The 27,935-nt window shown below is 44.1% G+C and overlaps 2 protein-coding genes and 1 long non-coding RNA gene across 6 annotated transcripts in view; 2 read left to right on the top strand and 1 right to left on the bottom strand.

Moving 5' to 3' along the window:
• The window catches only part of LOC144113266 (G patch domain-containing protein 1), a 45,330-nt gene extending 34,677 nt beyond the window's left edge, over positions 1-10,653 (top strand). The window contains exons 14-16 of the mRNA XM_077646252.1: positions 3,029-3,126; positions 4,290-4,450; positions 10,551-10,653. Coding sequence (XP_077502378.1) covers positions 3,029-3,126; positions 4,290-4,450; positions 10,551-10,578 — 287 coding nt within the window. The 3' untranslated portion in view covers positions 10,579-10,653. The remainder of the gene's footprint in view (positions 1-3,028; positions 3,127-4,289; positions 4,451-10,550) is intronic.
• On the bottom strand, positions 56-18,005 carry LOC144113267 (uncharacterized). 2 transcript variants are annotated; one of them, XR_013310718.1, is made up of 5 exons: positions 17,838-18,005; positions 16,668-16,730; positions 13,669-15,460; positions 8,883-8,948; positions 56-229 (listed from the first exon to the last, which is right to left on the bottom strand). It is a non-coding gene; the product is annotated as an uncharacterized LOC144113267 (long non-coding RNA). The 2 variants fall into 2 exon arrangements; XR_013310717.1 differs by lacking the exons at positions 56-229; positions 8,883-8,948 and having other exon boundaries at positions 14,737-15,460.
• Positions 18,006-23,097: 5,092 nt separating this feature from the next.
• Positions 23,098-27,935, top strand: part of LOC144113264 (poly [ADP-ribose] polymerase 2-like) — a 58,408-nt gene continuing 53,570 nt past the window's right edge. For 2 of the 3 annotated variants that reach the window (XM_077646249.1, XM_077646248.1), the window contains exon 1: positions 24,186-24,739. In XM_077646249.1, the coding sequence (XP_077502375.1) occupies positions 24,681-24,739 (59 nt within the window). In that variant the 5' untranslated portion in view covers positions 24,186-24,680. Of the gene's footprint in view, positions 23,312-24,185; positions 24,740-27,935 lie in introns of those variants that run through there. The other variant, XM_077646246.1, reaches the window with a different exon arrangement.

Raw genomic sequence — 27,935 nt, 5'->3', positions numbered from 1 at the left:
TGGTGTACAGTAGAGCGTTGTTATGGTGAAATTATTCCACTTGAAGTGTAGCACCTCAGGTCTTTTGCTATAGTATGCTGCAATTGTAGGACGTCTGATTTTATCAAAACACTGCTTATGTTGAGGCTTCTAGTTGTATCTTTGACATTGGTGAGGCTGCACTGCATCAGCTGCTGCTCTCCACATCACACAGCATGGGCAGAAGTGAAATTCTCCTGTTTTTCAGCTTCTGTAATGTATAAATTCAAGCAATTTTATAACTGTAAAACAGCAATGTAAAACGACAAAAAGTTTTCAGATACTGTTGAAACCCAGTGTTATAAAAGTCAGTTTCACAATTTCCTTGATTTTACAAACAAAATTCAGTTCTCCTAAGTGCAAGCCCTTGAGCTTAATGTGTTTATGTAAACTTGACAGCATGTCAGGTGTTTGACCATCAAAGCCAATTTTACTAAGTGTCACCAGGAAACTAGAGAGTTGGAAGGTGTGAAAAATAACCAAAAATAATATGCAGAAAATGAATGCCACAAATCTCTAGCACAACTCAACTGTTCTAGATATCTCAGTTGGAAGCATTTTGCAGCTATTAAACTGCAGACACCAAATTTTGGTTCTACGTTCATTCTTTGTAATGGTATGGTGTGGTATAACGGGGTTTAATGTCCCAAGCTGCACATTGGCTATGAGAGACACCAGGGTGGAGGGCTCTGGATTAATTTCAACCACCTGGGGTTTTTTACAATGCACCGACACCGAACAGCACATGAGCATTTTTTGTATTTTGCCTCCATTGCAATGCAGCCACCGTGCTCGGAATTCGACCCCTCAACCTTGGGTTCAGCAGCTTAACGCCATAACCATTAAGCCATTACTGCTGGTCTTTGTAATTATGTACAAGACATCAGTGAACATAAATCACCGCACAGAATTTGCCACTGCCCAGTAAACCATTTATAATTAAATTCTTCCATCATAATGTTTCAGTTTCAACTGCCGAACAGTGGCTATAGCACTGAATCTGACTTCAGGTCACGTGAGCCATAACGCTATTATTATAGCTGCTTGTTTATTCGTTGTCATTCCAGATCCTGATGCAGGCTAGCATTAGAGTTTAAGTGAATAAAAATGGCAAAGCAACGAATAATAATGCAGTTTCTTTGTGCTTCATGTGACCTGAAGTTGCCTAAATTCGATGTCATAGCCACCGTTGGGCTGTTTAAATAATTATAAATTATTTAAAGGGTGCAGGCAAATTCTGTGTAGTGATCAATGTATACTAATGTCGTACGCACCATTCCAAGGAAGAAAACATGCAGCCAAAAATTTGGTGTCTATACTCCTTTTGGCTTTTGCCATGCTTTAGCTTCAGCAACTGTATTTGCTGCGGTGCCAGTGCATTTATGAATGCAGCAAAAATTCTTGGTAAGGTGAAGACTAATTCTAGAAAGAAATGTCAGGTGGGTGTAACAGTGCTGAAAACTCTATGTTGTAACCTAGACAGGTGACAGATGTGATAGACTTCTGAAGGTTGTTTACCCACTCCTGCAAGAGAACTAAGAAGGCACAGAATGCCGTTTAATAAATGAGAAGTGGGTAATGCTACTGTCAAGGGTATGCAGGGAAAAGTTAGACTTGGACGTTAGTAAATAAATCTTTTCCTTGGCATGCTCTCTTTTAGTACATTTTTTTTTTTCAGTTTTGAGTGATTTTTCATTTTACCTTCATTAATCATCACTCCTCCCACAGATATCAGTAATGAAAACACCGATGCTATCATGGATGACTTGGAGTGAGAGTTGAGGATCACATCAGACAAAATGTTTTTCCTCCTCCACATCCCCTTTTCTCTCATGTGTGTATATGTGTGTGTGTGCATTTGTGTCTAGGGATAACATTAAAAATCTGAAAAATTTCATGAATGCTACAACTCATATAAATACCCCTGCTAATGAGTAAGGTACAAGAAGGCAATAACACCTATGTGCATTAATGTGGTAGCCAGTGAAGGGCTAATTTAGTGCTGCTGCATTATAATCAAAAGGACAGGGCAGACTTAGTCTGCTGACACACATGATGGAAGCTAACAGTCACTGGAACCAAGGAGGATTGGGGATGCTTTTTAGAGTCTTAAGCTTTAGTTCTCAATTTCAGGTCTCAGCGTTTGCGTTATAATGCAAATCATAACCCAGTGGCTGCCATGGTAACCGAGGTGGTTACATAACGGAATAAAATAATAGCAGGTGGCAGCGTGATGCCTGAGCACCACAACTCGAAGCTATATTAGGTCGATCCGGTATAAATCCTGTCTGGCAGGCGTCAAAGTCAGGCCACTTAGTCCTGATATTCATGTAAAATTTGTGGACCAACTGTTTGCTGAAGAATGTTCTGGATGGTATCATGCGGTTCAGCGTTTTGTGCAGCAGAAACTTACTGGTTAACTTACGAGTCGAGCTCGTGGCAGGGATTTGAAACCGGCGACCTACGTTAGGTGTGTTAACGCTTGATATTCGATCGCTGCCTCATCATCGGCTCATTTTTCTTTTTTTTTAATTTGTGGTATTCATCAGTGGAAGATTAATAGGGTAATTATTGAAAGATTTGATGAGAAAGCAGAAGATAAAACTACCACATGCCGCCGGTGGGATCTGAACCGACGATGTCCAAATTTCATCTCCAGTGCTGTACCAGCTCAGCTACTGTGACGGCTGTCCAATCTTCTGCTTTTGAGGGTTATTTATGCAGTGTGACCGAACCTTGAGAGTGTTTACCAGCACCACCCTCAATGGGCATGTATTATCTGGTGTAGTAAACAAAAGGACAGCAAATACTATGCTTCGTAATCTTTGCAGTGCTGTTGACGTGCAAGCAGTTTTTCTTGCACAGCTTGTATCCATCTTGCTAAATCACATCATTCATCTGTACTGAGTTTTGAACGGGCTGGAGTGCTTTGTTTTTTTTCCACCATTGATATATTGAAAGTTTTTCATTATTGAGGCATTATTGCTTGTTGCTTCTTTTTCTTTTTCAGCCATTCGTCATGGAACATCCAGCCTACATCACTCCCACAGACATAAGAAGAAAGATCACAAATCAAAGAGTGGCAAAAAACACAAAAATAAACTCAAAGTAGGTTCCGGCCAAATGTGGCATTACCCATGTGGTCATTTTCTCTTTTGTTTGTGTCTGTGGTAATAATCAGATAGAAATGGTAATAGTGGTCTCGTACGTTTTTTTTTTCTTTCATTAAACTTGAATGGGAGAGGGGAAGACTGTGTGCACAGTTTGAAATAATTTTTTTTTTACAAAAAAAATTGTGTTGCCAGAAGATGGCAAACTGCATTTTTTTTTATTTATACATTTAGCATCATCAATGACTTGTGTGAGAGAAACTGTTTTCATCTCTAAATCTTTTTCTGTATAATTTATGTGAACTTATCTGTCACCCCTTGCAGTTTTTATATTGGTCAAAAGACCGTTTCTCTAAGCATTTCACTCCAAAGAAAGCCAAGCACCAGGCCGGAAAAAAGTTTGTGCCCATTGAAAAACTAGTGGTTACCTCGTAGCATTGAGCAAACCCAGCACCTCCTCTATATAAGGTGAATGCTTTGTTAAAAGTAGGTAGTTAAAAGGGAAACAGTCATAAACTTTGCTTAAGAAACAGGCTTGTTGAAATTGGACATAGTTCAGCTCATTAAAGAGGCCTGTCGAGTTTTACATTTAGCCTGATATTTCCTTTTTTTTTTTAGATGCTATTCACAATCATTTACTGCTTTGGCTTGAATATAGATGCAAAAACGGTGTGTACATTGTGCAATAAATGTTTTAAGTTGCTAAAGATATAGAAAAAAGTAGAAACTACTCAAACTTTAAGCGCAGATAAAAAAAGAACGTTCATTAACTTGCTTCGTAATTTAACACGACTCTCAGGCACTGGCAAATCTATAAGTGGAAAATTATGTTGCATTATATTGTTCTTTGTGGGAAAAAGAAAAGGAGTTCATTAAAATCATCATACATGTATTTCGAAGATTATTATTGCTAGAAAAAAATCGTTAATCATGCGCAAAAATGTCCTTTTGTGACATGCACTCTGTCTGTGACATTAGTCGACAATATCTAATAAAGTTAGAGTTGATTTCTTAAGCAGGAACATTTGATCATTTTGCAGAAAAGTTTCTCAGAAAACAAAAATTAGCCATGAAACCAGCATTACTAATCTGATCTGGAAATGATTGTTTTTTTTTAAATGTTTTTGATCTTATGGCTGTATTCATTCTTTTTCTAATTAGTCCAAACTTAAGAAGAAGAAGCACAAGAAACATTCAAAGCAAGAAACAACGAAAAAAGATTCTGGACACAAGAGCAGTGAAACTGGCGAAAGCAGTGACAGTTCAGGGGAAGAATCGACAAAGTATCAGAAAGAACCCTCTTACAAGGACATTATGGCAAGGTATGCACTTTCGATTTGTAAAAATGAAACAGGCTTTCCTCCTTCTTAGTCATTGCTTCCTCTATGTTAGTGCATGGAGGTACTGTGCCACCTAATATGAAAAAGAACAGCTCACTAGTATTGAACCAAACATTAACCTTCCAGCATCCGTACTTCTTAGTGGCTATCAATTAGTTTTCGTATTGAATAAGTAATAAGCCTTGTAATGCACATGGTGCTCAATTCAAACTATGGCAAATACCTATATTGTGCCTTGAACTGAGGCAGTGTGTTCCCTTTCATGTAGGACCAGAGCGTAGGATATACTATCAGTTATCGCTTTTAATCATAAGAAATTAAGACTGAAAGCATCCAATTAAAGGTCACAGATTTTAACTTTAAAGCGGCTCTGAAACACCTTCCGAGGAGACCACATCAACTCGCTCAATCACTGCAATGTGTTGTCATGAAAACCTGAGCCAAATAATAAACTTCTACACGAAATCCTAGGTCAAATAATAAACTTCTACACGTAGCTGAGAACCCACAAAATCAGGCACGAAAGTTGGCGAGCCCTTCCCGGTGACTTTTTCATGCTTGCACACTCCTCCTCCATCGCTAGCACCTGCGTATACAAGTTGAGAGATAGCTAATGGTTAGATTCTTTCTGATGACAGGCAGCTACCATGGCCACACGCTAATAAGCCGCGTAGCTCCAGCGGGTATAGAAGCTCCGCCCTCGGAGGTGGGGCCGGCGGAGGAGCGCCGACCTTCCAGCTTGCAAAAAGTGATGAGAGGAGAGGGAAAGGCGCGAAGACGCTGAAATTCAAATTTTGAACACAAATTACTTAGCTTCAACAAAGAGCATTAAAAAAATTCTTGCTGGTCAATATTCGTGAAGCGCCATGCTTTAACATGCTAGGCATACCGTAACTTTATTAGAGTCCCTTTCAGAGTCGCTTTAAGAAAACGTGGTGGGGGATTTTTGTACTTCATATTTTTTATTGGCATACTCAGCAGTGAGCATGTCAGTTCCAGCTTTTATTTAGCATAGCTGTGCATTTGTAGTATGCACATAAAGCAGTGCATCATTGTGCTTGTTTGTTTGCTGGTTTAGTGTTTTTTTTTTTGTTGGCAACAAAAATTTATGAACTGAATATTTTCATGAACTTAAGCATTTTTGCCATTTCCTGAAAAAAAAAAAAAGAAAACACAAGTTACTCTCAAGCTTCCCTTTGTATGTCCGTAAAATTTGGGATGCAACAGGCTGTCAAAGCAGACTTCAGCATTTTTCATTTTAGGCTGTAAAATTTGCTATGACAGCATGTACGCACTTTGTTTTGCCCTTTCTTTAACGTGCAAGGACTTGAGGTCAATATTTGTTGCAGTGATATTTTGAGACTGACTTGTTGTTTGGATACTATATATAGAAAGTCATCAAGTTGAGTGCTTGACATTTAAGAGGAGAAACACACCTGCGTGTTTTGCGTCTCTTCCTTGGTTGGAAACAAGCTTTTTATTTTCTGACTTGCTGTGTGAAGTAAAATGGCTTGGACTCTGGATATCAAGAGAGCCTGTGTCTAGTTCTCTGACTCTTCTGGGGGGACTTTTTACTCTTTTGGCCTTTTAACATCATGTCTTTCTGTTGTCATGACAGCTGGAGAGTGTAACCCATCAGTTTAGTTCCTTTCCTCTCTCTCTGTTTATTTTATTTTGTTTGATACATTGCAGAAAAATTTATAACAGATTTCTATTCATTTCATTTCTCTGTATGCTGCAGATTGATTACCGAATGCCAAGTGGCAGCTGCTTTGTGTTGTAGTAGGCAGGCAGGAACGTGAAAGACATGCCGGTCTGAAAAAAATGTTGCATAATGGCAGCTTGCCATTAACTTGCTTTTATTTTTCCAAAGAACACTGGAGCAGTTTATGGGTATTTAGGCGGGGTACTGTTCTTTGGCATGGTGCTTTTTTTTGCACATTACTGGCGCTTCACCATATATGTTCACCTACTGCTAGGCCCATTACAGGGAAGGACATTGGGGATACTAAATTGAAATTAGTTTATATAAACTGGTTACCACATTCCAATTGTAAAAAATTTACTTTCACTAAAAATTGATTTTTTTATAAGCTAGAAAAAGCCATAAAATGAAGTAGATATATCATTGCCGTAGGCTGTCTTCATATGCACGTTGGTGCGGTGACGTAAAGTAATATTTTGTTTGCTGATCTCTGAGGCTAGAGCACAGCACCATTCATTTCCACCAGCGATCACAGAGTCCCTAATGCTTTTAACGTCATCATTAATGTCACAAGTGAATTGAGCGGCAAGAAAAACAAACATTTGATTTTAAACTTCAAATTTTTCTACAATAAATGGATCTTTTGTTGCCAAAAGAATGGCAAGAGAGCAATAAAAAGCCAAGCAATTGAATTTTAGTAAGAATAAAACAATGTAGTGTTCCTCAGTGTCCTTTTTAAGGTGTCAAGAAGGCCTGATGTGATGCAACGTGTGCAAAGTACTCCTATTGAACAAAAAGATTACAAGCCTCTGCATAAAAAAAACTAGCTTTTTTTTTTTTCAGAGCTTGAGCTATTACAAGCTTATCTAACTAACAGAATCCAGTTCGTGAAATTAGATGGCGCGAAATCAGACGTCCTGGGGCTACCCTCGGGAGTCCCTCAGGAGTCTGTGCTGGGTCCCTTGTTACTTTTATGCTAAGTCAATGATACTGCAGTTTCTACTCCATCCCATGTTAAACTCCGGCTTTTTGCAGATGATTGTTTAATTTACTCTGTCATTTGAAACCAAGAAAACCAGTTAATACTAAATTCGACATTGAGTGCTATTAATAAATGGTGCACAGTATCCAAAATGGAAATCAATTATGCAAAAACTTCATTTGTTACAATTTCAATAAAATCAAAATATATTTTCTTTTAATTATGAAATAGATGGGCACTATATAACGCGAGTCGACCATTTCAAATATATAGGAGTTATTATAACTTCAAATCTATACTGGCATACACTTATCAATAACATGTGCTCAAAGGCCGAAACGAAACTGTGGTTGATTAGAAGAAAACTGAACTATGCTTCCACAAAAGCAGAACTACCAGCTTATCTCGCGCTGGTACAACCAACACTGGTATATGCGAGCGTCATATGGGGTCTGTATCAGACAAACCAAATTGAGCTGCAGGATCTAAAAAATTAAGAGAAAGGCGGCTAGGTTCATTTTGTCAAAATTCAGATTGACAGATTCTGTGACTGACATGCTCCATGAACTCAACTTTCAAAACCAAGGAAGGTTTCCAGGCTAAAATTGTTTTATCTGTTATACAAGAACCACTTTAACTTAAACACAAGCCTCTACTTGAAACAGCATTCCTCTGGAGCTGTGAGATCTTCTCACAAAGATCAGGTTGCACCCATGACGGCCTGAATTGATTCCTTTAAATACTCCTTCCCCAGAACCATAGCTGAATGGATTTCCTTGCCTCAGGTCCTTTTACAAGCAGGCAATCTATACTGATTTGAAACCTGTCTGTCTCGTTACTTAAGCCTATAGAAGCCCTTTACCATTGCTGTCATTCATTTTGTTCTTTACCTGCAGTTCCGAACCTCGGTGGTCTGAAACTGAGAATATTATTAAGAACACTCGTACTATCTGACGCACTTTGGCTGTATCTGCGTGGCAAGATGACTGTGTCGTGATGATTGCTGATTTCATCTAAGTTTGTACATAAATTTTATACTTCTGGCTGTGTGTACTTGTTGTCTGCATCCACCCTGAAACGGCCTAACGGTTGACAGTATCAATAAATAAAAAATAAATTAAATAAAATTACTATGCTGTAATTTTTTATTATGCTTACACCTTTGCTTCTAAACCATCATGCTAGCTCATTGGCAGTGGCTTATTTTCTTTGGTATTCAGCTGGTGATCACTACGTCATGGGTTAGATCCCAGCCACGGTGGTATTTCGATGAAGGTGAAATACAAAAATGGCTGTTTGCTGTATGATGTCAGCGGAAGTTAAAGAACCCCAGGTGGTCGAAATTAATCTGGAGCCCCTCACTACGGCTTCCCTTATAGCCCATGCGTCGCCTTGGGATGTTAAACCCTGCCGTTTACAATTTACCTTTACTTCTGATGTTTATTTGAAGGGCTCTTAGTTCCTCACCAAAACAAACATGCACAAAGAGTATCACACAATTGCTGACTTTTGTGTATGGATGTGCTATGTCAGGGCAATGTCGACCAAACAGATTGCATAACTCGTGCTACAGAGCAGCACTATGGATGCATGTATGGTGATGACAAATTGGTGGCAGTAAAGTCTGATGTATGTTCTAAGACCAGCAAGTGCCCATACCTTTTTCTTCTATAATTATTTTCAGAATTTAATTAAAATTGTTTGTATTGTTACTACTGCAGTGTTACCCAGGACGTAGTCCGAGTAGTGTGCCTTGGCTGACTCCTGCCTGGAACTTGCATAGTCTCCTACGACTGGCAAAAAACAAAAGAGAAATTTGTTGTGATCACATGATGTAGAGTAAGCCTTATGAGGCACTATTAGAACTTTCTTCCATGCTTCAAAACTTTAATTTGTTCATGAAACACAGAAATGGAGAATATCCCTTACAATTCTATGGGCCCTTCCATAAAGTGTTGTGTCTGACAATAATAATATGCAGCTTTGATCATGTTGGCCTTAAGTTAGCCAGCGTCCCGTGCCATTAACTGAGGCAGTGCGACCAAGTTGAGCATAGCAGATTGCATTTACGTTATAAAATAGCACTTGAGACTTTTGTACTGGGTTTTCTGGTGACGCTGCTATGATGCCTGCAGTGAGCATAGTACGTAAAAACAGCTTCACTGAAAGGAAAAGCTTTTTAAGCGCATTTAAATATTTGGCCAAAAACGTGGGGGCCTTCTTAACCACATTCTTAAAGAAAATGCGATACCATTTAGGTTGCCCGCTGTGATGTCTGCAGTGAGTGTCTGTGTTCTTGCGATTCTCCTGCAAGAACTCTGGTTGGAACCAGTTTTATTGCCTTTATATGGCAGCATGAGTCATCACGTTCTAGAATGTTCCAGTACCTTCCATTGATTATACTAATCCAACCCACTAAACCTAATTTTCTGGGGTGGGTTTAGTTCCAAAATTGGTGGTCCTCACATTTTCAAATTTGGCAGTGCCATGTGATTGGTCCACTGGAGGTCACGCGGTGTGGATGATTTCACAACCCTCTCAATCGCAGTCATAGATTGTGGGGAGTCCTCATACCCCTACTGGTGCAGTGGTGCAGCAGTTAAGTGATGTGCCACTACCCTGGCAGGGGGCTGGCTGTTTCAAACACAGCCATTGGTGGCGCTTGTGGGACCCAGGTTGCTTTTCCTGAGCTCCCATAAGACTCATGTGCCACACCACGGTGGGCAGGTGGCAACTGAATTGGTTTTGGCAACAGTGGGCAGTCTGATGGGCATGATGCCACCTTCTACGGTGGGCACGTTGTGATATCACAAGGTCACGACTTCTCTCGACTAACCAGGAAATTTCGTTGCAGGGAAGCCAGTAATTTTTTTTTAGATGAAAACCATAATGCTATTGCATTAATGATTGGGGATCCTTCAGAATTGCAGATTTGGCACTGCTCTCCAACTGGTTCCTTTGGGGTCACATGACCCTGATGACATCTCCCAAATGACCAATCAAGGAATTTCAAATTTAGTGGTTCTCTCCGATTGGTCATGTGACCCCAGTTAACTAATCAGGAAATTTTGTTATGGAGAAGCCATAAGCTACATGATGACAGCTTAATTGCTATATATTGCACTAAAATGCCTTGCTAGTGGCCCACACACTTAAACTCAAAACTCCAGCCTCTAGAACCTAATGGACAATGTGTAAGATTGCTGTTCATGTTAACGTCCTTATTATAGATAAATCTGGAAGTGTTATGTTAGCTGTCCATGGTTTTCATCGTGCTGGTTGATGTGCTGTAGTTTATCTAATGTATAAATGCACTGTTTGACGTTGTGAAATCTGTGTTACTGGTCACTGCCACGATGTGTCCCACATTACTCATCTGTTTCCTTTCTTTTCAGGCTTGAGAAACTAAAGAAATTGATGTGACAAAAGGAACCACCTGCAGAGACTCATGCCGATATGTAAATAAATCCTGACAATGAACTACATCGCTCTTGAAGATTTTCGTTGTATGTGTGATTGTTGAACTGCAGATGGTGGCATAGAGCTTGTACTACGTCCTAAAGAGTCGCAATTGTGGTAGTGCTGATCCCAAGGTCTATCCTTGTGGATGAGAGACTGGCTGTAATGGCTGATGCATTAAAACAGATCAGAAGGTGGCAGGAGTCATATGAAGTGATGAGTTGCCTTGTGTGGACTCAACATATATACCTGGACTTCAGGTGCGAATTATGATCCAGTGGAGGGGAAAATGTTCATACTTTCAGATTTCTGTAAGGGACATGCCAAAATTTCAAGGAAGAAATTCCAACCTTGATGATTAATTATCCAATTTCTGTTGGGTCCTCATACATCCACAATGTGACTCGGTACTTTTTTCACAGTCTCAATGATAACTCTTTTGACTCATTCCTGTCGTAATATGTATCATGTAAATAAATCAACACATTTCGTGCACTTTAAAATGTTTGCTTTCGAAACAAGCAAACAAAAATTGACACTGTGGAGTCATCTGGAGCGACCCTGCGACTGGCAGTGGCAAAATGCCAAAAAGGACGAATTGTCCCCAGCATGCTCTGGATAGAACTCTCGGAACCTTGGCCAGGGCCGGACGCTGCTGCCGCTGTTCTGCTGCTGTCTCCTCTCCGGCAGCCCTCCAATAAATGTGGCCGCAGTCGCATTCCTGGGCAACCTCCACATTGAGGTGACCCGTCGAGCCACACGTTTTCCCTCAGCTGCGTTCCTGGATGGCGGGCTGGCAGGACCCAGCCTTCGACCCGCCTCTTCCGGCCTCAAGGCGCCGACAGGTGGTTCGCTCAGTTCGAGGTTGTGCTGTACCTGAACGGCATCACCATCTAGCCATTCAAACACGCAGCCCTCTGTGATATCCTCCCACCCGACCTGCTGCGCTGACTCGCCTGCCCTGTCTTGGGCTGCCGGCCATATGATGAGCTGAGCGCAGCCGCCTTGGTGGACTGTGGCGTCTGCTACGTCCCAGTGCCGCTCTACGATGCTGCAGATCTGCTTTTGCCATCGCCAGCAGCTGGCCCAGCACCACAGCCTTGCTCTCGCCCACGCCGCCTTCGTCACAGCACTGCCCACCTCGGCAGCCCGTGGCCGCCTCCCTGCCACTCTAGCCCAGCGTTTCCAGCCCAGCCGTCCCCTCCACGACACACCAGGTAGGCTCAACACGAGCTTGGCTGCATGTCCTGCTCCCAGAAGTGTCCTCTGCGCTTCTTTGGACCTGCCTCCTTGCTCTCCTTCGTGTCAGCCCACGACGACGTCCACCCAGTCCTCTCCACACCACCCTACACAGACGTTGTCGCCACCCCCTCCTGTTGACAAGGTGCGCTATGCAGCAGCATGCATGTCACGGTTTTTGGCAACACCTCATCAGGCCTCTGCAGCGATGTCGAAGCTGTGGCCAGCAGATGCCAAAGAGGTCTCGGTCAAACCCACACCTGCTAGCCACACTTTCAGCTCCTGCAAAGGTCCGCACTGCACTAACAGTCGCAAGAAACAGGATGAGAAGGCCAAACTGCTGACAGAAAAACCAAGCATGGCAATTGTCACCCACTCTACTTTGCCTGACAAGGACCCTGAACCAGTGCCAGCGCCTGTCCTCAAGTCAAACCAGGCCACTGATATGGGCCCTTGCTCCCCACTGGTGTTCGCATCTTCAAAGCCCGAGACCAGTGGCTCGGCGGTGGCCAAACGCAGGTTCAACGGGAGCCCACTGCAGATGCAGGTTCCAACCATGCTGCAGCTTCATCAGCTTCATGAGCCGCCCATGCTGACCACGCAAGCGGACGTGCCCCCGGATGCTGCCGCCACTGCTCTGCTGCTGTCTCCTCTCTGGCAACCCTCCAATAAATGTGACCACAGTCGCCTTCCTGGGTGACCTCCCCACATCTATTTAAAAAAAAAAAAAAGAATGCTGTGTTCATTTTGCATGCCTGGCCCTATATCTTTCTGCACAAAGTTTTCCAGACTTCAGAATATTGCATTCACATTTTTGGAATGCACCTTGCATAAGCAGGATTTGATAGTGTTCAGGTAATGTCCGTACATGTGGGCACAGCGCCTGAAGGGGATATAACTTGGTATTAATAGTTTCATGATGCAGCATCTGATGTTACAGGCAGCCCAAGCACTGTTACAATGGCAACCCAAAAGAGGAAAAGTTGCTTGTAACCTCAGAAGCCCTCTTACTCGGCAATGAATGCAACATTGCATGCATCAAAAAGTCTGTCATAAAACACACCACAGAAAATTGTTCATAATACTATGATGTGGCCATCCTACTCGCCCCAACTGCAGTCATTTGAGAAGTACTGTCCATTCACTTCTGCTGTGCTTCGTGCTTTCGCAGCAATTGTGTTCACAAGCACTTTTATTGCATGTAGGTTATGGAATGCCACATGCAAAAAGTTTTATCAATTGTTTTACTCGTGTAGCTGTGTACGACCATTTTGAACTTCGGATAGTTTGACAATAAATATTCTATTCAATTTGCACCGCGATTTTGCTGTTCAAACTATTTGAACCTCCTAAACATTCATAAATTCGAATTTGTTTGTCTAAACTCTCGGCAAAACACGAGATTTCTGAACGACAGTATCTTGCACTTGTAACATGAGGTAACTTGCCCTCTCTATAACTGACTGTCAGCACGTGGCACAAGCCCGCAAATGATAATGCTAGGCCTTGCATAAATTTAATGCGCTGCTGGCCCTGGAGGGCTGCCGCAAAGGGAGTGCTCAGGATGCAGTCGACAACTGGCTGTGAACCTTACTGGTAGTGATCTTGTTTTAGATCATTATGATAAGAGACGCAATGCGCATGGAAGTGGCCGGCTTGTGGAAAATGGAATGGGCAAAGTTGTGGTTTGAGCATGCTGCTGCGGTCGTTTCGCAGCATTCGCTTTGATCGTTTTTCATTTTTGTCAGTTGGAGTCTGGAAACTGTGTCTTAAGGCCTAGAGGGCCAGAGAAAAACGCATGACAGAAACACTGACCTCGAAGCCAACCCTTGGGTTTGGTTAAGCATTTGGGTTCACCACGGGGCTTGAAGTCCTGCGATACCGATACATGCAGGCAAAGCGGGCTATGTGTCATCGTAAACGCTGCATTTTGGAAGATATTCCACAACCAGCACTTAGTCTTCAGGCGTCAGGGGGGAGCTTGTAAGGGATGGTCCCACTCTCGTTGCAGCTGAGGTTTCCGCTCTTGTGTCAGTTTCGCGAGCCATCTTGCGTTTTGCGAGCAGTGCCCTATGCCTTGCCTCGCTACTAATCGACCTTTGACGTCACTCCTTCAGTAAAGAGAAAGCTGCAGGTACCTCATGGCTGCCCTATATTTATTATTTTATTTTATTTATACAAAATACCCCTAAGGGCCCTCATTACATGGGGGGGATACAGGCATGTAATCAAAAGTAAACAAATAAACCACAATTTCAAGAAACTACAACAAAACAGATAAAAGCATACGAGTTTGCAAGAAAAATCCAAAACACAAAATGAAACATTGAAAAGTAGAGGGGAAAAACAAAAACATGAACAGAGCAGCACACAGTATATATAACGTTCATGATGCAACTGCTTATAGAGACTGATTTCAGCATACAGCTAATCATTATTAATTGAATTCTGGCATTTCTCAAGTGGCTGTATGGCTATGTGCTTGTTGAACAAGAGGAGAAAGAAGCCATTTAACATGGGGTTCCCTGGTGCCTTTTGTAAGCTGTTAGTATGTGTCAGTAATAAGTACATTCAAAACCCCTGGTCATAACAATGCTCAGACTAACATGGCACACAACAGTTCCAGGAAGCAACCTTACATTTCATAAAAGAAGTAATGCAGCAAAAGCAAGTACAATATATGCACAACCAGAGCAGAATAAACTAGCATAGCAGCCACATCACTTACTGTGGTGAACTGTGTGTGTGTGTGAAAGACAGCACAAGGGTGATGTGGCTCAGAAGAAGAGCCACAACCCCCCTTGCATAACAAATACAAAACACTTATGAACATGACAAATAAATACTTCAACAAAGAGAGAACACATAAGCAGTAGGCAGCAATCAAGAACTAAATATTTTAATTAATAAATTCTTCAACAAAGAGAGAACACATAAGCAGTAGGCAGCAATCAAGAACTAAATATTTTAATCATTTAGTAACACGCGTCATGACTCATGAATATAAACAGTATATTTACGCTTCTTTCTGGCGGGAGCATCTGCTTCAACTTTGTATCTGTGCTTCTGTTGACAAATGAGGTGTACCCATGTAGCCTTGTGTGGCACATTAACTTAAGAGACTTCAGCCTACTGAACAGAACATACATTGCCGGTTTGGCCTCCTTTCAACCAGATTCTTACACACATTCGATATGTGGGCACTGGGCACACTATGTGATTTCTTGTCCGAAGGCAGAATCTAATTCCTTTAATAATATACACATTCTTCGGAGGTTGCGGCAGCAAATATGAAAACGCTTTTTCGGTTCTGGAATAGAGCAGAGCCTCACCTGAAAAAAAGTCTAGTAGCAAATGTGGATCATGCTTTTTTAAAGCCTCATGATGTGTTATTCGCCTTTTCTGATGCCTTTTTCTAATCCGGCCCAGTACTTTCTTGTATCTGTCACTTTCAGAATGCAGTTTCTCAATCCACTTGAGGATGTGAGCAGTGTATGCACATGTGCGTCTCCTCTGCCTTCTTTTTGGCGCTTCCGGTGCAGATGTCACCATTACCTGTCCAACACTGGCCTGTCTGGCACCACTAAAGCCACTGGGCCAGCTTCACCTGAAAAAAAAAAAGGAAAAAAAACAGAGTCTTTTTGTAAACCTCACAGAGCAGCCTAGATCCCATACAAATTACTGTTAGGGTGCAACCAGAGGGAAACTAATTGCCTATCGTGCAATGCTATGTCGTGTTTTGTTTGAAGTAATGAATATAATCACGCAGAAATGAGGATTCATAGGTGAAGTTTATCATGTAGTGGTCGGAAGATTTTTCCATCTAAGGACCACATATTCATAACCACAGAAATTAAATGTGGCAAGAAAGCAGTTCATTAGAGAACTGGCAAAATTTTATGAAACATTGATAGAAAGCAACAACCCTTGCAAAGTAAAGGTTTTTGTATTAGTTCATACTCGGCTACATAAGCGAAGTTTACAAAAATGTGACTGCGGCACATTGTATTTCCTCATGTATCTCGATCGGCTGCTGGGTCATCGTTTACATGCACCACATCAAGATTCGTGGTGCCATGCCCAGTGTAGGCTGTGGAACGGCAAGCTGAAGCTGGCATCAAGTGCAGGTGGCAGGGAACGGGTGCGCATTTTCCACATCTGATATGCTAGAAAGTCGAGACTGGTCACATTCATGTAAACATGGTTGCGAGACAACTGGTATCTCGAGTGCTCTATATATGTTGCATTATCAGCAATTTAAATACTTTGTGAACAAAGTTTGGTTTGGTTTATGGGGGTTTAACGTCCCAAAGCGACTCAGGTTATGAGAGACGCCGTAGTGAAGGGCTCCGGGAATTTCGACCACCTGGGGTTCTTTAACGTGCACTGACATCGCACAGTACACTGGCCTCTAGAATTTCGCCTCCATCGAAATTCGACCGCCGCAGCCGGGATCGAACCCGTGTCTTTCGGGCCAGCAGCAGAGTGCCATAACCACTCAGTCACCGCGGCGGCGTCTTGTGAACAAAGTGACTGAACGTATGCCTATAACTATGTGTTTTGTTCTGAAAACAATAAACAGCTTAAGTATTTACGCAGCTGTATCTGAACAATGTGAACATTTTCATGACATGTATGAGTTATGCAAATGGGAGAATCAAGAAATTTTTTTGCATTAAAGTAAAATTGATGCACTATTACAGACCTCTCGATATGCATCACGAAAATATCAAGACTATCGGTCCACAGTTTTTAATGCAAATGCAAAAATGAGCATTTTGCAAAAAATTCTCAGGTTTTCTTTGTGCACTTACCATCATAGGTTAAGTTCCATGGTGCTGTTGTGGGCACTCTGATGGGTGTCCTTGGGCCAGAACCTGTTGGAAAAGGACAAATGCACTGTAGGAGGCTTGAGACCAGGTGTTTTAAGACTGAGGTGCAATTTTTCTTAAACTAGCTTTGCATTGCGTATGTGAAAAAAAGGGAGGAGAGAACGAAGATGGGTACAGAAAAAGTAAAAAAAAAAAAGCGGCCCGCGCAAAAGGCGCTGCCTCGCTTACAAAGACCCTAAAGCGCCCTCGTCCTCCCATTCCCCCAACCGGGCGGAAGCGACGTGAAACCGTCAAAAAAGCCATACCGAACTGGGCGAAACTGTTTCTGGGATCTTCACGAAAGCGGACACGACAGAAATGAACGAGATAATTAAGAGATGCGTCACGAGATAGGAAAACTGGGGAGTTAGGTGCCCTCCATTATATGGTCGATCGTGCGCGCTTAGAGTGAGAAACGTCAGGGACAGCCGGGGAGGAGGGCTGAGGGAAATTTACAATGCTTAGAGCAGGCGGCAGGTTGTACTACGTAAAAGCGGTGTCTGGAGCGGCAGCACTTCGGTGCACAGTAATTTCGAGCAACACTTCCGCGAGGCACAGTGGGGAGTTCAGCACGAATATCGCGAACCAAAGCTGCCTGTGCATCTAAAAAAACCAACTCCGACGGCTTTTCTGTATGCAGCTCACTGCGAGCTTTCGATTTTCAGCGCGCTGCCCCAACCTACTGGTGTTAGCGAAGCCTGCGCGATAATGCCGCTCACATATCGCGGCTGCAGAAAACACGCACAAACAACAAGCACATAATATATATGCAAGCGCTAAATTCCATAAAAAATAAACCAAACTATAACATCGACGCACTTCAGATTAAGCCAGACAGTGAGGCACACACACACACAAACGTAAGCAAGCAAACCAAAGTAGCGAACGGTAGAGAACAGCAGCACAGTCCCTTATTTTTTGCTGTAATGAGTCTAAACGTACTTTTTAAACGCATCTCGCAAAAGCAAAGCCGCTGCAGTAAACGGCACCATGGGCAATTCCAAATCGCAACGGTCAACGGTGACCAAAACAAAAGGCACGAAGGACGCAACGGTTTTGTGAACTTGTTACGCCAAGAGGCCTGGATAAAATGTACAGTGAATTCATAAATACCTGAGGTGGGTATAACACTGAAGAAGCGTTGACCACTCTTATCGGATGTGCTGTACCACTCTGCGCTGCTCACGTGCATACGTCGCGTCGGCATCGTCGGACACATGGAGGAGGTGGTCGGACAGGAAAGTCATTCCTCCTACTTTCGCCCACGCGGGGGACCTCGGCGCGGAGGGACGGGGAGACGAGGCGCGCTACGTCACCGGCCGGCCAAACCCCTCCCCCGCTCCCAAATTTAGTATTCACACGGGCAGCGGGGAGCCGCCGCGGGGATCTAGACGCGCGAAGCGGCCGGGCGGCGTGGGAGGGGTTAAAAAAAGGGCCGGACGGCCGGTTTTGCTGTTCTTTGAAGACAGCGAAGGCTAAAAAAAAATAATAAAGATTGAAGGGAGATAAGAGGGAAAAGAAACCGAATAAGGGAAGCAAACAGACAGTTCCCAGCACCGGAGCTGAATACACGTCGAACTTTCTGGCGCTAGAGGATCCAGAGCAGGAAATGGACGTCGCAAAAAGGCGCAAGTACGTGTTGTTGGCGGCTCTACTTGAAACCGAGGATGACGACGATCTTTTCAAGAAAAAGCGGCGGTGCTGGGTGAAGCCATGGATGCAAGAAAAGTCCCTTGGTGTGCAGCACAGTCTGTATAACACGCTCCGTGAAGATGACCCGGACGAATACCAGAAACTGCTTCGTGTGCCGCATGAAGTTTTCTTGTGGATGCTGGAACGCATCAGACACCGGATTATTATTATTTTTTACAACAAAAGCCGCCATCTGGGTTTACCATGCTCAAGGAGCGGGGCTGTGCTGATCTGAGGAGGGAAAATGCCGACAGTCGAGGGGGGAAAAATTAGACGAAAAAAAAGAGATGCGTGAAAGATAGAAGAGAAGAAACTCTGAGAAGATGCAGACAAACACAAAGACGACGTATGCCACAAAACGCATCTTGCTCTAACCAGTTCATAAATATTGGACTTCAAAAATGTTTTTATTAGTGCACGCATTCCTCTTCGTCCAACGTGCGCAAAATCCACGGCAAGAAGTAATACAGCTCCGTCGACAGCGGAGCGCCACTCACAGCGACCCCAACGCGCGCCCTGCCAAGTGCCGCCTAATCTCCCGGGGACGCGGGGACTGAACGTAGCCGACGTAGCGGCCGAGCGAACGGTCCCGTCCCCCGTCGGCGGCGGCCGCCGGACCAAAACCGGAAACTGCGTCGCCGCGAGCACTCTCGAAGGCGTGACGTGTACGCAGCCGCCGTCAGTTCGGGAGGGATTCCATCCCCCGTGTGAATACCCCTTAAAGCCCCTAGAAGCTCATGAAGGGACTTTAGGATGGATGGATGGATGGATGGATACGGCTGAACCCTTTACATCGGGCGGTGGCTCAAGCCACCTAGCCATGTCTTGTGAAATTTTACTCCTGTCTTGCTTTTAGCCACCAATCAGATAACCTTCGCTTGGTTACTTCTAACCTCTTAAAATCCACTTTCCCCTCACTATCCCTAAACCCCAATGCCTTGGGTAAGTCAGCCCCGCTGCCTTCCACTGTAGGGTGAAGCCCTTTACAGAAAAGTATCAAGTGTTCAGCCGTTTCCTCCTCCTCTCCGCACGCAATGCACAAAGTGTCTATCTCCTGGTACCTGACTCTATACGTCTTAGTCCGCAAAACTCCAGTCCTGGCCTCAAACAGCAAAGAACTTCCCCTACAATTATCATAGATATTTTCTTTGACAATTTCCTGTTTAAAGGTCCGGTATGTTTCCAGTGCCGATTTCGTCAGCATCCCTGTTTTCCACAACGCTCTCTCTGTTCCTTTAACCTTTTTCTTAACCGATAAATGCTGATTTGCCCCCTTACTGCTGTCCAGATATTTGCTTGTCAACTTTCTAGTTCGCTTTCTCCATTTCGTGTCAACATTCTTTATATACAGGTATCTGAAAACTTTCCTAGCCCACCGCTTTTCCTCCATCCCTCTCAATCGTTCCTCAAATGCTATCTTACTGCTAGCCTCTCTGCTCTCGAAAGACGCCCATCCCATATCCCCCTGTACCCCCTGATTTGGTGTATTGCCATGTGCTCCCAAAGCTAACCTCCCTACTCCCCGTTGCCTAATTTCCAGCCTTGCTTGAACATCTGGCCTCATACACAGGACCGCATTCCCGAAGGTCAGGCTAGGGACCATCACCCCTTTCCAGATCCCTCTTACCACCTCATACCTATTGTAATTCCACAGTGCCCTATTTTTCATGACAGCTGCATTCCTACTAGCTTTATTCATTACATATTTTTCATGCTCTGTCAGATACTCAACACTGTTATTTATCCACACCCCAAGATACTTGTACTCATTCACTACTTTTAGCACGAACTCCTGTATTCTATGCTCGCCGCCCTCTTCATTAAATATCATGACTGCAGATTTTTCCTTACTATACTTGAAGCCTAATCTATCTCCCTCTGTACTGCATATGTCTAACAACTTCTGCAGGTCTTCCTTGTTGTCAGCCATTATCACTATATCGTCCGCGTATATTAGTCCCGGTAATGTCTGTTTAATCAATTCCCCTTGCTTGAAAAAAGATAGGTTGAAGCCTAGTCCACTCCCCTCTAGCTTGGCTTCCAAACCTTGCAGGTACAACATGAACAACAAAGGGGACAGAGGACATCCTTGTCTAAGCCCCCGCTGTATCTCTACAGGCCCTGATACATTTTTTTCCCATTTTATGAGCACTCTGTTACCTCTATATATATCTTTTAAAAGATTAATTACTCCATTTTCCACATCCAATGTGCCCAATATGTCCCACAAATGCTCCTGAGTAACGTTGTCATAGGCTCCCCTAATATCCAGAAATGCTAGCAATAAGGGCCTATGTTCCTTTTCCGCAATTTCTATACACTGTGTCAATGAAAATAGATTGTCCTCCAACCTCCTTTGTTTCCGGAACCCATTCTGTAGTTCCCCTAACACCCCCTCGTTCTCCACCCAAGCCTGCAGTCTATCCTTTATAATTTGCATCACCACCCTGTAAACCACAGATGTCACTGTTATGGGGCGATAGTTACTTACGTCTGCTTTGTCCCCCTTTCCCTTATATATCATGTTCATTCTACTTAATCGCCATTCATCGGGGACTTTCTCATCCACTATCATTTTGTTCACTACCTGTATTAATGTTTGCTTGGATTTTGGTCCTAACTTCTTTATCAACATAATCGGGATCCCATCTGGTCCTGTTGATGTGCCACTAGGAACCTTCTTCTCTGCCCTTTCCCACTCTCCTTGCTCAAGTGAAGCTATTGCTGTAACCGGTCTATCCTCCTTCGATAAACTATGTACCACGTGCTTTGCTGAAAATTTTTCCGTCATCCTTGTTCCTATGTGTTTTATTGCTTCATCCCCTTCTAGTCGAATACCCTCATCTGTAACAATAAACCTTTGTTCTAGCCTAGTTTTATTACTCATTGCATTTAGATGTTTCCAGAATTTTTGGGCTGCTTTTCTATCCTTTTTATTTACTTTTGACATCCATTGGGCACCCTTTCTTCTAATTTTCTCATTAATCAAATAGGATGCGTCCCTTCTACACTTTATGAAGGTATCCCATTTCCTGTCTACTTCGGGTTTTGGTTCCCCCCTCTTCTTGGAATATCTGTGTTCTCTGGATGCTTCCTTGCGCTTTTCTATTGCCCTCTTGACCTCCTCATCCCACCAACTCTTGGGTTTGCGTCTTTTCCCTTTTAACTTTACTCGCACCTTAGCTAGCTCTAGCTCCAGTAATCGAGTTAATTTGGTATAAGTCCATTCTGTTTCACTATCCTCAAAAATTACTTTCTCGATTCTTTTGGCTGCTACTTCCAATTGCTTTTCTGAGTAAAAATTTCCCCCTGATTGTTCATCTTGCTTCAGTCCTACATTGCTTTTTCCTCTGAAGCTCAACTTGATACGCTTGTGGTCACTACCTAGACTTCTGGAACCATCTTCATCTATGCTCATTACCCCTAATCTGTTATACATCCTCTGTGACATTAGTGCATAATCTATCGTCGAGTGCAGACTCCCCGCCTCCCATGTTATGAGCCCTTCACACTTCTCGGTGCTGTTGCATACAACTAAATCATGCCTGTCACACATGTCCTGCAGCATGCTTCCTGTCGAATCCGTGTACCCATCCAGGTCTTCTATGTGTGCATTCATGTCACCTAATATAATTATCTCGCCCTGTCCTCCTAGCTCATCAATGTCGCTTGCAATACATTCTAACATTTTCCTGTTTTCCTCTCTGGCATTGACCCCTGTCCACAGGTATACAAAGCCAAGGCGTGTTAGCTTGCCTGCCACTGTTCCTAGCGCTGCACCGGCTGCGCTGCTCGCAGCGGCGCTTACGGCGCGGACGCGATGCGTCGTCTTCACAAGTCATTTCTTTGATATTTTATTTTTAATACTTATGACTAATTATAATGTAGTTCACCAGCATGTTTTTCTTATCTATTGTTGTCCAGAAATATCACTTTTATTAGGCTTAACTTCAGCCGCGTTTACCGCCGATACCAAGATCGCTGCAATCGTTTCGACCATGGCGGCACCAACGGCTAGGATGCTCAACTTGCAACATCTAGCCAAGACCTACGGAACTAGAGACAAATTATACATATTTTTAGCGCAACTACGACAGGGACACAGAGAACAGAGATAAACACGAGCGCTGTCTCTGTTCTCTGTGTCCCTGTCGTGGTTGCGCTAAAAATATGTATAATTTGTCACAAATCCAACTAGCCCAACATCGAACTCTTTTAAAGGAACTAGAGACCTGTACATTTGGCGGGGTCCTATGGGACTACGTGCGCCAACTTTCGTTAACTTTTTGGCCGTTGAGAACGCTCGGTTGACCTGTTCGTCTGTCATGATCATCATCGTCGTCTGCTTCCGACAAATGATTTTTCTTCTCTCACTGCCTCCCTGTGCATTTGTCCCGTCTTATTATTTTGAGACCTAGTAATGAATGATGCAAATATGACATTTCTTCAAATCCTAATGGTGAATATTTTGTTTGCGCGCATGCCAGGCGTGCGACTTTCAGGCATCTTTGCGAGGCAATGGATGAATGATGAATACTCACAACGTAGACAAATGATCAAACTATTAAATCCTTGAAGTAAACTAACTGACGCCATCTTGCTCAACAGGCTAGTTGTAGCGCCAAGCCGCCCGTAGCTGCCATTTCATAGCGGCAAAAGGCATGAACTAGAAGGTGCGCGCTGGAGCAGTGCCAAATGGGCAGATCTAGCCACCTTACCACAGCCTTGGCAGCGTCGTGCGCGCGCGTTTAGCGGTGCCTGTTTTAGTTTTAGTGTTAAAATTCTGTTTTGACTGTTGGTGTAGGTTGCGGTCAGCACTATTTAGCTATGCCGAAACGCCTAGCACCACCACCAGCAGCAGCAGCAGTAGGACGCAAGAAGAAGACCTGCGTCCGGTAAGCATGTGCTGTTACATTGCGTTGTGTGGTTATAGCACTCGGCTGCTGCCCCGAAAGACGCGGGTTCGATCCCGGCCGCGGCGGTTGAATTTCGATTGAGGCGATATTGCAGAGGCCCGTGTGCTGTGCGATGTCAGTGCACGTTAAAGAATACCAGGTGGTCGAAATTAACGGAGCCCTCCACTATGGCGTCCCTCATAGCCCGGGCGGGACGCTTTGGGATGTTAAACCCCCCATAAACCATAACAGCTTTGCTTTTGTGTGTTGTACAATCTCCTTTGGAGACGTGGTAGTCATTAGTTTCATCAGCATTACGCTGCTTACATGTTTAGCCCGTACGAATGATTTCTGGTCGAACCACAAGGCAGCGTTTGTTCGGCGTCTTGTCCGTGCGTCTCGATTACCGGCGTTGTCACACGGCACGGCCGCAGGAGAGGCAGACGAAACACATGAGGGCATACGAACTGGCGTCTCTGCAGACGGGGGTTTGGAAAGATCGTGAATGAATGAGCTGTTTATTCAGAAAGGGAGGCTCAAGGCCGTTTGTTGGGAAATTGGGTTGGTATACGGAAGGGAAAACTCCCCAGCAAACAACGTACCTCTCCAGGTGCGCCCAGAAAGGATGGAATGTCCCAGTCCCAGTAAAACATTTATCGAACATTTCCAGGACGTAGAGGCAGGACACAGAAACACAAGCAAAAAGGAATTGCGCCCACTAATAGCCTAGAAACGTTTTTTCGAGGGTGTTAAGCAGAAACAAAAACAAATAGCATTTTGGTCCCAGATAGGTAACTGGGAGCACGTTTTTGCGACCATTGCTTTTCAACAAAAAATACAAATTGACTTCTCGCTCCCTTTTCTCTCTCCCTCGCGAGTCTGTATCCCTCGCACTCTGCATCCCTCAGCGCCTCCGACGACTGTGGCGTGTTGTTGGTGGCAGCGTAGCCGTCCACTGCGGTCATAGGGGGGAGAGATCTTCGGAATTAAGCCCACCAGACTGTTGCTGCGAGTGCCCATGGATTAACCTGCTCTACCTACATTGCCGTCCTGTCGCAGCGGTATAGTTTGTGTTGTGTTCGCGTCGCTGACTTTCAACCCACCCCCACCGGATTACTTGTGCCTTGATCCCCTTGATCTCGCCTCTCACTCGTATTGTGCCGCACGCGCAGTCTGCTATACCATGGGTGCGGCGCGCCAGGGCTCCTACCTCAAGACGTCCCCCCTTTCCATCCGGCTCCAAGCAGACTTATCTCCACACTTAATAGTCACAAGAAAATAAAACGGGGGTGTAACGAGGGTGTAAGGCGTATGTTTGAGCGTTCGCTGTGCCGTGAGAAGGCGCAGGACAGAACGCTGCGTTGAATTCATGTATATAGTTGCAGCATTTTATTTCATCCCCGGGTTTCCGTTGCCAACGTCGTCAAGGTATGTTGGTGTATGCTCGTTTTTTATTTTCGCCTCGTAGAATTAATTTTTTTTTTTCTGTTTTGATAACACGCTCAAGCTTACTCCGAGGCTCGTGAGAGAGGCAAAGCCAGAGGGAGGTTTCACCCTGCAGAATATCCGTGACCTGAAAGCGCGTATCTGTATCGTACGCCCATATCGTCTTTTCTTTTGACACCCAGGTTGCTATTTACATGCGTTTGCTTTTGCGTGTGCATATATGCTTTTTGTACCCTTTAGAATGTTTGCTTGAGGTGCATCAACTTTCATCCTCTATTATGTTTTTATTGCTTTATTTTTTCAATTTCTCAGAGCTAGAGAAAAATTTGGCCATTATTATATGCTGGTGCCACAGTGCTCCGTACATTGTGTGTTAAATGGTGCATACATATGCGTCTCCTGTTTGTATTCATTTAAATGCAAAGAGCACATCTAATAAACCGAAATTACATCTGTATTGCGCTGCTATTTCCTGTTATATGGACGGGATTGGGTGACTTTTTGAATTCATATTTCCGCTGTGTGTAAAATTTTGGCACGTTTCATGTTCTTGTGGCGGGAGCAGCGCAGCACGAAACAAAGAATAGAGAGGCGGGAATCAACGCTGTCTAACAACCAGATTTTTAATCCACGTTCGATCGAATATATACATCTTGCTCGTGCAGTAAGGAAAGAACAGAAGCATGATAAACGCATATGATGTACACGTGGTAAAAGATTAGGACAACGCACGCAGATAATCAATTTCGCTGTCACGAAACGCTATCAAAAGTATGCTGACGCATATACGTCGCTCTTTTGTCGATTGATGAAGGCTTCAATCTCCCTGGTCCGTTGATCAAAATATGACGTGATGGCCATTGTGTTGCTAAGCTGCAGGTCACATTCATGCTCTCTGCAATGTTTTGCAAATTCACTGCTGAAGGGGCCCTTTAGGGATCTTTTGTGCTCTCGAAGCCATTCATTCAAACAGCGCCCTGTTCGACTAATGTAGGTGCGTCCGCATGACAGAGGTATTTTACAAACACTCTTTTCACACATTTCACATGTTTTTTCCGGTGCTTTTTCTTTCGTTCATTTTTCTTTGCTCGCTGTTGACTTTGGCGCACATGTCTTCTTAATTGGTTGGGTGCTGACATGAGCACTTTTACACCAGCTCTTGCGCCTACCTTTTTGAGACTGAGGGAAATGTCATAAATGTAAGGAATGACCGCGTACAGCTTCCTTTCTTCTGATTTGGTTGTGACATATTTTCTGCCTCTAAGTGCTTGCAGAATCCCTTCTGCGACACTGGATAGCAGTCTCATCGGGTAACCTGCTGCTTTCAGCCGACTGTTCTGGGCGTCAAAACTGCCTTGAACTTCATGATGAGAGGATCTCGTCAATGCGGCTCTCATTGCTACTTTTGCTAAGGACTAGAAGAACTAGGACTAAAAATAAACAAGTGAACTCCCAGAAAACAACGTTATGCGATTTCATGACTTGACGTTAGCCTTTCTAGGTGCTCACATATGCTGGCGGTATGGACCACGAAGCTAGAAGGGACTGCTCCCCTACACACCTGCGCAGTCCAAGATCATCAAGCGGGGGTAGAAAAAAACAGCAATGAGAGCGGGCAGACCACACTTTCTTAGTAACATGGGTCGCATCTGAAGATCTGCCCAGAAAGGTCGGGTCAGGCATATGTGCAACTACAACGTCGCTCTGAAATCGTCGTCGGTATCCACCAGAAGGTTCAGTCACCACCACAGTTCTTTTGCTTTCTCGCTCGCTCGGTCCAAACGACGGCGGGCTCGCGCTTGAGCGCTGTCTCCGGAAAGAACAGCATGCATGACCGGCTTAATTAATATCATCAGTGCGTGATGATGTAGCTTTCGGACGGATGGAAATGTTGACGCGTTTTTAGAACCAACGGTTTGGTGCGCGGTCTCATATTCTGCGACCCTAAGCCTGTGTATGATGCGTGCGGTGAACCTTTCTGTGTAGCAATGTCCGCGGACACCTTCGAGATATGTGCAGGCTCAGTTTTGAGGCGAGTTTAATTCTTTCACGGCTCGTTTCTTCACCGTCTGTTGGTTTCGAGCACTCGGTACAAACATCGAGCTTGAATTCCCTCTTGCTCATCGCCAGGTATTGCGCGCAGTGATGTGAACGCTCAGCGCATGAATTACTTCGGACGATATGCATGCGGCCGGGTGCATCACTCAGGCTGCTTGCAGTGTTCCGCATGCGGTATTATTAGCGACAGGGTGCTACGTACACGCTGCTTTGTATATACAGTGCTTTTTTTGTTTTGTAAATTAGGCCGATAGCAATCGCTCGCGAAGTTTGTTCTCGGACAGCGCCAGAGACTCGCGCATGCGGCATAGATTTGTTTACTTTTTGTGTACACAGCTCTCACTTGACAATTTTTTCTACCGCTTCTCCACGCTGGCCTGTTTACTCTGCACGCCGTAGTGCTCTCTGCAGCGCTGTTTCGTTTTGCACTCGTATGATTTCCAGGAAAAACGATAAAACATAATCTTTAACTGCTTCCCGGTGGCATTTTTGCAGCTATTATGGCACCCATCGAGGCAACAGTAAATCGACTTGCTTGTTTCAAAGGTCGTTTTCTCTTGGTTCTTGTGGGAATCCAGATCGAACGCCTAGCAAGCGAGAAAGCACTGTTGCTATGAGCTTTGCTACCAGTGGCGTGCCTTCTATGGCAGGATAAACTGCCCAGAAGAAAACGCTGAGAACAGCAGGAAACGGTGATAGAAATGGTCAGCAGGTCATAGGAAAGCGTTTCTGCAGGCCGGACAGACGTCGCGTTCGCTCATTAACGTGGGTCATGTCTGAAAACTTGCCCCGAGGCGTAAAGTCGGGCATGTGTGCAAAACAGTCTGACTCTAAAAGCTCCATCTGGATTTACAGCTCAGTGGTTCTTTTTGCTTGCCCTGCGCTCGATTCGTGCGATAGGTCGTGTTGTGACTGCGCGGTCTGGGAAGAAAAATAACAAATGCGCAGCGCAAATAAAGAGCAGTGTACCCGAATTCAGGTGTGGGATGGCCATAAAAACAACAGTAAACGAGGTGGGTGTTTTATGAGGCATTTCCAGCTTGTTCTTGCGAAGAGTCACGACGACGTCAGAGGAGCACAGCGTCGGCTGCAGCGGTGGCGTCTGATCGGAACAGCCGGG

The sequence above is a fragment of the Amblyomma americanum genome, chromosome 1 (genome assembly GCF_052857255.1).
Source record: "Amblyomma americanum isolate KBUSLIRL-KWMA chromosome 1, ASM5285725v1, whole genome shotgun sequence".
Lineage (NCBI taxonomy): Eukaryota > Metazoa > Arthropoda > Arachnida > Ixodida > Ixodidae > Amblyomma > Amblyomma americanum.
This window is presented reverse-complemented; position numbering and strand designations above follow the sequence as displayed.